The sequence below is a fragment of the Equus przewalskii genome, chromosome 3 (assembly GCF_037783145.1).
Source record: "Equus przewalskii isolate Varuska chromosome 3, EquPr2, whole genome shotgun sequence".
NCBI classification, from domain to species: domain Eukaryota; kingdom Metazoa; phylum Chordata; class Mammalia; order Perissodactyla; family Equidae; genus Equus; species Equus przewalskii.
In genome coordinates, this window is record NC_091833.1 from 111,854,217 (window position 1) to 111,867,008 (window position 12,792).

Genomic DNA, 12,792 nt, shown 5'->3' on the forward strand with positions numbered 1-12,792 from the left:
AGGCAAAACTTTAACAATTCTTGTCAATCTAATAAGGTAAATGTATAAATATGGAAAAATTTAAGTTCTCAAACAATTCGAACTCTTTACAAACAAGAGTCGAACATAGCTTGACTCTAGTAACTTAAAGTCACAAGTCTAACATCAATTATATATTTTAAATTGAAGCCACACGGCCAATCTTTCAGTATTCCTAAGATGCCAGAGTCTCTCAAACTTTGAGAACATTGAGATTAGCCTCAATTTAACCCCCAAATAATTAATACTATGGATGTCTGTTCTATTTTATTACTTCTAATCAGATCTCTTTATCTTCTCACTTGCCCCATTCAAAGGGGGAGGCAGGACACAGATGTACTGCCTCAGATGAACTGATGACACAAGTTAAAAAATGTGGCACTTCAGCACACTTGCCTATTGCTTGGAGGTCGGAGACCAGAATACGTCATCAAGCGCTATGTGCTCTGGGATCATCTTACCTGATATGGACAGACCTTTATAACCTAGGTCAACAGCTTTCAACTGAGATGGGTGTCGCAGCCTTAATCTTCCGGCATTTCTTCAGTTCTCGTCTTCTCACCAATGTGCCTGTCACCTCTACTCCCTCTGTAGTCTCCTCCTCTGACTTTGACCACATTCTAACCATGGTGTCCACTAGATGCCCAACATTTTAATTTTTATCTCTAGCAATACTCACAATAACCCTCTAAGATGAATACCCTTGAGGCCATTTTGCAGATGAGAAAAATGAGGTTTAGAGAGGTTAATTTCACTGTCAATGTATGCAAAAGGCTTAGAGCTTATTCTGGGACCTGTCCAATGTCCACGTTATCAAATTCCATGCTGAATTCTTTCCCTCTCATTCAGTTTCATGTTTTTTTGGTCTCACATCTCCTTTCATGATCAGCATCCTTTCTCTCACACGTGCCTTTCTGGGATCCCGCTGTAGCTGACAACTTCATGTTTAAAACTCTTTACACTTCCTCAAAGGAAAAAACTAAGAGCTTTAAAATCAAGGCACTAAGAGCAGCTCTGACTGTGCTAACCAAACTTGACACGGAAAACCAAATGTGGGGAGAAATGATGTTATTTAAATTCTCCTAAGATGAGAAGCAAGTTTATTCATGTCCTTTCTGTCACCACCTTTTACATTGGCTCATAACTTCTTCTTTTGCTTAGAAAATTATGAGAAAAATCACCTGGCTTTAGCTTTATAGAACAGTAATAAATATCACCCTGGACTATGGGCTGTTAATCTGGCAATGAAAATGTAATCAAAGGTTTTTAAGGGCTCAGAATGGTTTTATCTTGATCATTATGAATTGTACTTTATGTAACACCATATTTCTTTGCCTTGCAGACAGATAAGCTTAAAGAACTTAAGCGAGGTAAGCAGCGATTTTGTCCTAGGAAACAAAGAAGGAAATCTTTGCGCATTAATGTCTGCAATGACAAGATACTATTTGCTTCAGATACTTATCACACTGAATTATCATAATAGCTATGCTCAAAATGTATTATCCCTGTCTCAAAAGTGAGAAAAGTCAAGTAAAACAAGTTAGGGTGGAGATTTTAAACCAATGTCCTATTTTGCCAGCGTATTCAGTGTTTACTGGTACAGTGAAGAGAAGAGCATGCCCAGATCCCATGAAAGATATAGTCTCCACTGATGGCTTCCAGGCCCCAGCATTACAGAAATAAAATGGGGGAAATTGTATTATACCTTGCTATTTGTCCTTCACAAGAAAGACAGGACTGCACAGTAGAAGAAACATGAGATACAGAGTCACACAGACTGGGTTTGAATCCTGCTCTGCCACCTACTACTTTCTTGAACTTTGGCAAGTCCCTAGTACCCCAAGCCCACCCCAGTTCTGTTTTCCCAGCCATAAAATAGAGATGAGTACACTCAGCTCTGCAAAGTTGTTGTGATAAAGTCAAAGTCAGTTAAAGTAAGCACATAAATGACCAGGTGAGAAGGAGAGGTTCCATAAATGGCCTGGAAGCCAGGTAAGATGCTATCTTAGAGACCCCGTTGGTATTTAGTTCCGTAAGCCCCCAAAGAAGAAATTCCTTAAGAAGATGGTGAGTCCACTAGGACTGATGGAAAGTTTCTGTCCAACAACACGGGTGGCCTCACCTCACTCTCACTGGCCTCCTAGGGATTTGGTTCTTGTCTTAGTAGCTACCTGTGCTCTTCTTTCTAGACTATATGGTTGATTTCTTTTCTTTCTTTTTTCTTTTTTGGCCTTATGAGAATGCTAAAATCAAAAATCACATTTCTAGCTTGTCACTCAAACAAGACATTTATTACCTCTAATCCATAAGACAATGACATCAAGGAGGATAACACACGACTGCTGAATGAGAGGGCCAGCCCTGGTTTCATTCAGGACTTCATCCTGCTCACCCTCTTCTGAGAGTTGTTGGGCTGTCCGGGTGCCACCAGGAAGGAGGAAGTTGGGGATAGTATTCTGCTGCTGGGGGAACCCACTACGTCTAAAGGGATTCCACCCCTTTCTTCCCATGGGTCGGAGTTATGCATCCCAAGTAGAAGGTGCCTGCCACTCAAAATGACGTACAGTCCATCACTCATTTGTCAGTCTGAAGGAACAATAGGACCCCAATCACAAACAAGCAAGAAGGAAAAGGGGAGGTCAGTCTTAGACAGCAGGGATCATGCAAGACTGTTTATTTTCCTTGCAACTTTGGTTGGCATGCTGCTAGAAGTCAATACCATCTAAAGAACAACAAGGCCCAGTGGAAAAACACATTCTTCCTCCTTATCTTTTGCCAAGACACTTCCTCATTGTTTGTCTGGGCTGAGACTCAAGGCCATTTCTCTACCAGAGAAGCCCATCTCCTAAGGCAAATGCCATGCTCGTGTGTGTTAATTGCTTGCTCAATTTTATCTTGTGGACCAAAATCCATTCCAGCAGAAATGATGTGCTACCTGCCCCAACTCAAATTCACAGAGTGCTTTACAGTTTTCAAGGAGAGTAGAAACTCATTATCTCATTTAATTCTCCAAAAACCTGAAGAGAAAAAGAGGTGGCAAGACTTGCAGAGTTCCCACAGCTGGCAGAAGATAGGACCAGCCCCAGAAAGCCCAAAGTTAGGGTCTACTCCCCACGTCTATGACTCTCTGCCTTAGAAAATTCAGAGACAACTTTAGGCTAAGATAGTGAAAAAAAGAAGAAGGAAGAAAGGAAAGGTGGAAAGGAGAATGGGAGGGTGGAAAATAATAAAGAAGACATTACTATTTAACTTGAATATGTTTATTCTCTAATAACGTTAAGAAACTAGAGAGATTTCACTCCACTTTTCTAATTACATTTGATTTTAAATTCCAAGGCCTCAAGCTAAAAGTTGGCTGGGTCTCAATTAAATAAAACAACTGCTCTGCCAGACGCACGGCTTCCGTGCCGTGTTTACAGCCCTGCTCCCCTTCCCTTGGACAAGCCTGAGAACCACAGCCGCATCTGATTGAGCACTTTGAACTGCCAGTTCAAAGTCCTGGGGAAGACTCAGTGGGAAGACTTTCAAACCACTCGTTAGAATGGATGCGTTACCCTTTTTACTTAGCCTAGAGATTTGCCTTGATTTGCTGTCCGCGATAAACTGTATGTCTTCTTTGCAGAACCCTAGGGAATGCCAAGGTCTTTGAAACAAAATGGCTTGTCTGTTGGCTAGCTTCAGACAAGATGTACAATGCATCTCTAAGCTATGTATTGCTAAAGCTTTCTTATCTATGAAGCCAACGTGAGGCACGAGACCTGGGCTCCGGGGCCAGTTCAGCCGCAAGATAACTGTTGCAATCTGGGGAAATGTACCACTCTTTGGACCTCGTCTGCAGACCACTGGCTTTAACTGTTCATGGAACTCAGACCCCTTCGAAAATTTGATGAAAGGTGTAATAAAGCAAAAAAAAATGCACATATTTACAGAGGAAAAAAATTCGTTTTTAATTTCAGAAGTTTCAAGGACCCCGCTAGGCCATCCAAGGACCTCTTCTGTCTCCCACGTTATGAAGCTGTGGTCTAAATGATACCCAAGGTCCTCCCCGGCTGATGCAATGCATGAAATGGACTTTGGAAAATTACTTGAAGTGAAGTAATCTTACCTTCAACAAATACTTTACCTCTTGTAAGGTATTTTGCTTCTTTAAGAGTAGAGTAGGGCCCAAGGATATGCATCCGATAAGCACATAGATTTTCATGATGAAGGATGATCAGGAATTCTACCACTGCTAAGGAAAGGAAGAGAAAGGAAATGTCTGGGGAGATAAATGGCTGTATTTAAAAAGAATAACGTGAATATTTTCATGCTCATTTTTTAAAATAAAAATTTCAGATCAGGTATAAAGAAAGAAAATTAACCATAGCCTCATCGCTTAAACACAATCTCTATTAAGATTTTATCATATTTCTTCAAATCCTTTTTTCTACACACATACACCCACACACACACCTGCACGTAAATATATCATGAACCCAGTTTTATCCTGAACTTTTAATGGAACATTGAGACATAATTATAGAATGGTCTTATTCCATACTCTACATCAGCATTTACAATGCATTTGTAATATTCCAATAAGTGAGTATAGCACCAATAATTATTTAATGGCTCTCACTATGGGAATGTGGATTGTTTGCAGTGTTTTGACAATATAAGTAATTTTATACTAGACATCTTTGTACATGGAACTTGTCCAGATGTCAGGTTGCTTTCTTAGAACAAGAGCCTCATCGATGGAATTGCTGGGAGAAGAATAAGAGTGTTTCGAAGGCTCTTGACAGCTGGGGTTAGATTGCTTTCCAACAGAGTCAGCGCAGTTGGTAGTCCCACCAGCAGACCGTATACTCGCCAGTTACATCACACAGAGTATAAAATTTTGATTTTTGCTCAGTCTTTTGGAGAATTATTTGTAGATTTTTTTAAAATTCTAAACTAACAAAAATTTTGCCCAAACTCTACTATCCAACTGCTCTAAAACATACATGTAAATCATATTTTATGTTAAACATAAAAGGTAAAATCCTCTATCACCAAGAGTTATTCATTGTTATTATTATTTTTTTTAATACAGGTCCTTGGAACAGAGAAAGGTAACTGTTTACATTTGTTTTCTTATCCTAATGTCATTAGGTTAAGTTCTGTTAACAGATTTATAGTGCTGGTCATTTTTTAAAAGGATTGATAGTTTCAGAGCATGAGCTATACGGTCACGTGTGTGTGTGCATGACAAGATCCAGATGGATCCAGGACGTCATAGTCTATTCAAGAGTCCTCCAGTCTAACCTGGTGATTTAAATTAGAGGTAGGCCAGAGGGCTTTCTTCAGCCACAGGCTACTGACAAGAGGGAGGCACACCGTTACCCCCTGACACTTTGGAAAGATGTTGCTGACCCACTGCTCCAGAGAAGCTCCTGGTCTCTCCATCTTTGATGTCACCCATACACATATACATGTGCCCTCATGCATGCATGGATACACACACACACATGCACACTGTTGGTGCCATTGTTGTAGAAGCCTGAAACCCAACACTCACTCACCAGCTGGCAGGATGCTAAGCAGGTAATACCTCCATGCTCATCCTTGAAATACTGTTCACTATTCACTTAGAATGACGAATTACGTCCAGAGCTGAAGGGCCTGAGCTATGGCCCAAAGAGTTGACACAGGCGGCATAGTTCAACAAAACAACATCGGCTTAGGATTTCAGAGGCCTGCTACCAACTCACTGTGTGATTTTGGCCAAGTTTCATCGCCTTTGTGAGTCCCAAGTCTGCTCTTCTTTATGTTGAGGAAGTTAGACTTGAGGGGGGTCTAACTAGGTTTATGGATTCCCAGGGGTCCCCGATGGAGGAGTAGGGGTCTGTTGGAAATTCTAAATAAACTTAAAATCTAAAGGAAGCTGCCCTTTTCCACACTAAAGCTCAACATCCTAACTGAAATGTTCAGATGTTGTTGCATCGAGCGTCAATGATTATCAACACAACAAAGTGACATTGTTTGGCTCATGAGGGGCAGATGCTCTGGGTGACTGTTGATGACGTAAAACAATTTGATGGGATGTGTGACTAGTGGACCAGTCACTGACTCCAATCACATTTCAAGTAATCACAGTCCTTCGGTCAAAGCTATCCAGTTTGTGATCAACCTTGGACAGAGCACAGAATAACAACAAAAATTAAGATGTGTCAGTGTCTATATGCTTCCTTAACTTTACTACTCATAACACAACTGGGAGAGTGTTTTATGGGACTTCATATCATAGTATTATTATGTGCCCTTGGTAATTCTGGATGGCTGGTTAAAATCTATCCATGATGAAAAGGAAATAAAAAGTGGTATCACCAATGGCATATGTAATTACCAAATAACTCCAGGACATATGTTTGGCAGAACTTTTCAAAACTTGAAGATCAAAGGGGAAAAATTGAGAAAATGCATTCCTGGTGGTAACCAGGTGGGAACTGATGGTCTCCATCAGAATCCTTGGCACTTGCCTGCCTGTCACAGAAGAGATAAGAGAATTCAGGTGTGTGGGGGCCAGGATTGGGCATCCCCATGCCCAACATTGCTCAGAATAGATCTTAGGTTTATCCTTTTTATGTTTCTATATAAATTTTCATTTGAAAGCAGAATTTAACTTCAGCCCACTTCCACTTCAAGCCCTTCCAACACCAAATACTTTCCAAAGTAATATTCTATATTTTGGGAATTTCAATGATGAGTTCAAGATTCAATATTCTTGATAATATTATTGAACATTCAATATTCAGAGCAATTTTTATAGCCTCCGGAAGAAGCCACTCTCAGGAGCCAGGGTTGTCGCATAATACGTGGGTTACAGTTTCTGCCGACGACTAACAGAAACTCCTAATAATAAGAGATTTCTTGGAGAAAATTACAGTAGTTCCAGTAGGCTGCTAGCGGTCCCCGATCATTTTCCTTTTTCTGACCAAACTATATGGCTTCTTTATGCAGTTCCTCATCACCAGGTGAAGTCCGAATCATTTCACCTGTCACAAAATCAAAGTACTCAAGAGATTCCTCTTGCCATTGCCAGGTAAGGAACCAGGAATCCCTTGTTGGTCCCAGCCTGGGGTCAGGCCACGTGTTGTCTCAGATAATGACTCACCAAGGCTTCCTGAGAAATGGAAAATCTTTGGCCTTTGATAAAGAAGCCCAATGATGAGGCCCAAGGGAAACCTGTGAATCACATTTGTTATTGAAGCTAATAACATTGTTCTTCCCGCACTTTATAAGTGATTGAGTGTTAGAGAAGTCTGGGAGATTTGAAGACTTGAATATTAACTAGATAAGGCTACCTGGAATGAATGCTAATCAGTCTGGGAAGAAAATTTGGCCATCTCTAACTCGTCTCAGTTGATGACCGTACAGAAGCTTACAGTTACTTTTGAATAGCACTGTATAGATGGCCAGGGGTTGAAAATGCCATTATCTGACTAAATACTTGCCTGATCAAATTATTGTGACAACTGACATCCCAACTGAAGAGTCGAGGAAGCTAAGGATCATGCTGGTGACTCATTGACCAAGGTCACTGTAAATTAGTGGTAGCTTCCTTAAAACAAAATCCAGGGCCTCCAAAATTAGTTCTTCTAAGGCTCTCATGACTGCAGTCTGGCCAGGAGCTCCAGCCTTGGTTCGTAACACTCTACCTGCTTTCCTACTGTCCAATGTCAGTTAACACAGGACATTTGCACCTGCTGTTCCTCTGCCTATGCTGCTTCCTCATATTTCCCTCTCTCTACCCTCTCCCTACTTGAAACTCCTCTTCATCCCTCAGACTCTAGTTTAAAGCCACACTGAATCCAGAATATAGTTCTGACCCATTCCCCAGAGGGAATAAATGAGGCCCAGAGATGCTGAGTCCTTTACCATTGAAGTCAAGTCCAACTGCAAAGCCCAAGCACTTTTCAGTAGCTGCCCATAAAGACTTGATTCTAAAATCGCAGCCCATGGATCCCGACTTTCCCTGGTGGCTACCCAAGGTTGAGATGTTATCTCTTATTTATTCAATAAATATCTACAGGGAGTATACCCTGTTTGTGGCAGAATAGAGCAGTGCATAGGAAGGATCCACTGGAACGAGACTGCCTGGGTTCATCAGTAGCAAACCATGTGATCCTGGGTAATTATATCACTCATCTTTCACAGGGAACTGAGAGCAGAGCCAAGCCTGTTGCAAGTGCCCAGTAAATGCCAGCTCTCATTGCCATTGCCAGGCCTTGTATGTCAAGGGAATGCTCTCCATCCCCCACGCCCTTCCCCTCCCTCACTTGCATATTGTTTTTTGATTGTCTTTTATGATATTTTTTATACTCTCTTTTTCCTTATGAATTTCCTTATAATAATCCACAGTTTTCTCACCTAGCTCACATTTCAAGAAGGAATAAAATAATTTCTATACTCTCCTTCCTTGCCATGGCTGACTCTCCTTCAATCAGCATACAATTTCTATAGAACAGAGCCCCAACCAGCCACATACCATTTTCTATAATGACTGTAGTTACAAGACAAACGTAAATTTGTGGCTTTCAAAAGTAAAGAACTATGGTATGGGCTCATTGAAATGATATGGAAAGAACTTATATAGGTCAGTCAATTTGTTCTATATATAATACCTGTGTATCTTGAGAAAGGGGAGAGAGAACCAGCCTCCTATTGCCTTACAAAACAGATATTCTTCTAGCATATCCAGTAAAATATTAAGAGCTTTGTAAATGTGACTTGGGCCACTATCATTGACCTTACCTCTGAGTGGAATTTTACCCACCATGAGAAATACTAACATTCTTTCAATTCAATTCTAACATTTCCTTTAGCTCTTCATTCATGGTGAACAACTACAGTATGCAAAACAGAGGTAAGAACACTATACTATGTAAGAGTTATAAAACACACAGGTAAGTCATCACACTGCAATATTCCTGCACTGTGGCTTAGCTTTGTGGACCTCAGAGTCACTGAGCTGATGTGTATAATGTCATTAGCTTGTTTTCATTGATAAATAGCATTCCAGTGTGTTAATATAACAATTTTCATCCATCATTAAATATGATCACTTAGGTGGTTTCCAGTTTTTTCTTCTTACAGACATTATGTTTTGAACCATACTATAGATGTCTTCCCATGTACATAATAATATGATAATTTCTCTTTCTAAGAGGGAAATTGTTGGATTTTAGGATGTGACTTCTTCAATTGTACTAGATGTATTTTCCAAAGGAGACATAGCGTTCGGTTTCACCAAGAGTTTATGAGTCCCCCTTGTTCTCCATCCTCTCCAACAGTTGTTTTCGACAAACTTTTAGTTTTTGCCAATCCATTGGGTGTAAAATAGATTTGTCCTAAGAAAAGTCTATGAAATGGCAAAAATAAAACTGACCTCTCTTACTAATTGATTGTAAGATAAATATCAAAAGGATACCATGTCTGTGAAGATGTCTGAAGCAGCATGTAAATATTACTGTTGGTGATGGATTTTGATATTGTTAGTATCATGACATAGATCTGTCATGTTCTTTTGTCTTTCTGTCTTTATTCCATATGCTTGGAGATTCTGTGTTCAGTTCTAATCCTGCACTCTCTCTCTCTGTTGAGTAATTAGAGAGGGTTTAGGGCTGGAGGAAGCAGACACCACGGGCAGAGTAGAAAGGCAGAGGGCTCTACTGACCTTTGTCCTAATTCTGCCTCTCTCCCTACAATAGGATCAGCTTGAGCAAGTTAATTCCTGGAGCTTCACCCTCCCCGCATGCATAAAATTCAAATAGTAATGTTAACTCACAGGGTTAATACACACAAACACACACACACACAAACACTCTGCTTGACACATAGCAGGCAGCTGACACGTTTTGATATCCTTCCTTCTTTTCTGCGTTCCCTTTCCTTCTCCAGGGATTCCCTACCCAAGTGATCCCGTTAGACCAAGAGTTGCCTCTCTTATTTCCATCATGTCTTTATTTCTCATCTGTTCTATATCTTCTGGGTGTTAGATTGGAAAACCAATCTGGAAAACTCATTTCCGCTGAGGTACACATGGCTAATAAAAGTTTCCCAAGAGTGGCCTCCTTTATTTAAAGGAAGGGGGCCTGAGGAGGCTGTGATTCGTTAATCCCGTTGGATGAGCTCAATCCCTGGGAATCAGAAAACAAGAACAGTGGTGCTGGAGGCCAGACCTCAGTGTATGAGGATGAAAAGATTTGAGGTGTCCAGGTAGAAGGTGCAGGGACTGACCAGCCTGGGAAGGGCATTACTTATGGGGGTTTTGAGAATATATTGGAGGGAGGGGAAGCAGAATCTTAGTTTAAAGAGGAATCCAGAGTCTTACCTTGAAAGAGAAATAAAAATGAAGAGCAATTAAAGAATGGAGCAGCATTGTCAATGGAATAGATGGCCTTCACAGACATGCGTCTAGTCACGCAACCCAGGGCTGCGAGTAGATCATTTGTAGTGGATCCTGTAGCTTGTTCTCTACTTGTCTCAGAGGAAACCAGGTTGCTTAAAGGAACATCCTGGGATGGACAGGGAACACATTTTGGCCTCCAGCACCTTCAAACACCATTAATTCCTCTTTCTGTCAACAAATATCCACCAAACACATGGTTTGTACCCAAAATTGGACTGGGTCTAAGAATAGATAATAGGGACAACCTCATCCTTCAACTAGCCAGTGCTTAAGCACCTGCAATGCTCCTCCATTGACTTCCTGACCAATGTTCACTCTATTGGGTAAAAATTTATTTCTGCATCCCCTCTACTTGGTGGAAATTAGGTACGTAATCCAGGCCCTCACAGAGCTCTCAGTCTAGAGCACTCTCCAAAGCTGATTGGATTAAATTTGAAGGCCTCAGGTGTGTGGGCAGTACTTTTCATGGTGAACAGTGAAATCAACCTCTCTGTCAATGTAGATATTAGCATCCTGATTGCTGATTAACACCTGTTGCCAATCTTCCTCTTTTTGCTTGAGGAAGATTGGCCCTGAGCTAACATCCACGCCAATCTTCCCATATTTTGTGTGTGGGTCTCTGCCACAGCATGGCTTGATGAGTGGTGTAGGCCCATGCCTGGGATCCAAACCCACTGACCTGGGCCACCGAAGCAGAGCACACCAAACTTAACCACTATGCCACTGGGCTGGCCCCAACAAAATTATTTTGATATATTGGAAGAGGATCCAGAAAGTTTGGTTATACTCTAAAATAGTAGTAACATTGCTAAGTTTGGAATTGTGGGTGATTTCTTTTCTTCTTTGTTTTTAGATTTTGCTCACTATTTTCTTTATCTGCATTTTATAAATATTCTTTAAAATATATAGCTCTTTTTTTTAAAAAAAAATTATTTTTTAAATTGTATGTGAGGGTAAATTAAAATTTGCTAATAAATATTTATGGATACCTGCTTAAAATAAAATGCTTTTATTATAAGTCACAAAAGAAAGCTCTAGAGCTGTGTTTCTCTAATAATACTAACAACATTAGCAGTAACATTTATTGAGTGGCAAGTATGGGTCAGGCACTGTGTTAAGAGTTTTATATACATAAGAATTTAGAAATGTTAGTAATTATTGATATCAGTATGATTTTACAACTGTTACCTTTTTTATCAGGGGGCCCTGCCTCAAATTTTATTGGCCACCTACACAGTGTCCTCCTCAGTGTTCCTCCACTTACTGGGTCCACCTCTTCATTAATGTGACCCTCCATTCTCCAAGTGGGAAAGTCCTATTTCATGGGGTTATAAAACCCAAATGCAACATGCTATGTAAAGAAAACTTTCAAAAGATCAGCTGCCATTATTTTACAATGAAATCAATTAAATACTGCAGTGGATTACATGCTCAGAGTTTCATTCATTCATTAAACAAAGATCCAATCGGGACTTCAGGGGAAAATTGTGTGGCCAAGTTGGTTTTTCGTCTGTTTCGTTTTGTTTAACTCATTCTCTGAATAGGCTAAATGCTCTTTTTCAAGTAGGACTTTTTAAATATTCAGCAAGGCACTCAGAGTTGAAATGTAATAAATCAGTTGCCACAATATGATGAAAAATTCATAATCGCTGAACACTATTATGTACGCCACACAAACTAAGTGATAGGAAATGCTGATAATGGTTATTTTCTTCTCTCAAGCATGTTCTTATTGTTTCAATCCACGTTGAAAAGATAGCATGGCTATTTCAATAATAAGTCTTACGTGTTGCTTCACTATAATTTAAAATGAAGTTTTTAAAACCATTCTTCCTATATTATGATAGCTCCTTCAGCTTTCTCTTGGTTAGGATTAGCCTTGTATACCATGTTCCATCCTCTCACTGGTGATCTCTCGGTGTCATTACCTTTTAGATGTGTAATTAGCACATAAACCAGTCTGCATCTGATTTTTAAATGCCAGGTTTACACCTTTGATATTTATTGTGATTACTAATATTTTTTGATCCACTTTTATATTATTTTGTGCCTCCTATTGCCTGCTTTTTTACTGACTTTTTTTTTTCTTTTCTGCCTTATATTGGATTCATCTCTCCATGACTCCCCTTTCTCTCTCTCCTTTGGAAGTCATCATTCCAGTTCCATTCTTCTATTGGTTACCTTGAGCATTTTAAATAAAAGCATGCTTGAATTTTAAGACTCTACAGTTCATATCCTCTTCCCAAGCAATACAAAAAACTTAGAATGCTTTTAGTTTGATGGCATGAATTCTGCACTGTGTTTGAATATTAAGCTCTTCTACTCATAAAATAAAATTTTAA

The 12,792-nt window shown here is 39.9% G+C and overlaps 1 protein-coding gene across 3 annotated transcripts in view; it reads left to right on the forward strand.

Annotated features, from left to right (window-relative positions):
* Positions 1–12,792, forward strand: part of CLNK (cytokine dependent hematopoietic cell linker) — a 154,859-nt gene that overhangs the window by 123,559 nt on the left and 18,508 nt on the right. For all 3 annotated transcript variants that reach the window (XM_008518825.2, XM_070613237.1, XM_070613236.1), the window contains 4 exons: positions 1,361–1,388; positions 5,093–5,111; positions 7,000–7,081; positions 8,865–8,905. In XM_008518825.2, the coding sequence (XP_008517047.1) occupies positions 1,361–1,388; positions 5,093–5,111; positions 7,000–7,081; positions 8,865–8,905 (170 nt within the window). The remainder of the gene's footprint in view (positions 1–1,360; positions 1,389–5,092; positions 5,112–6,999; positions 7,082–8,864; positions 8,906–12,792) is intronic.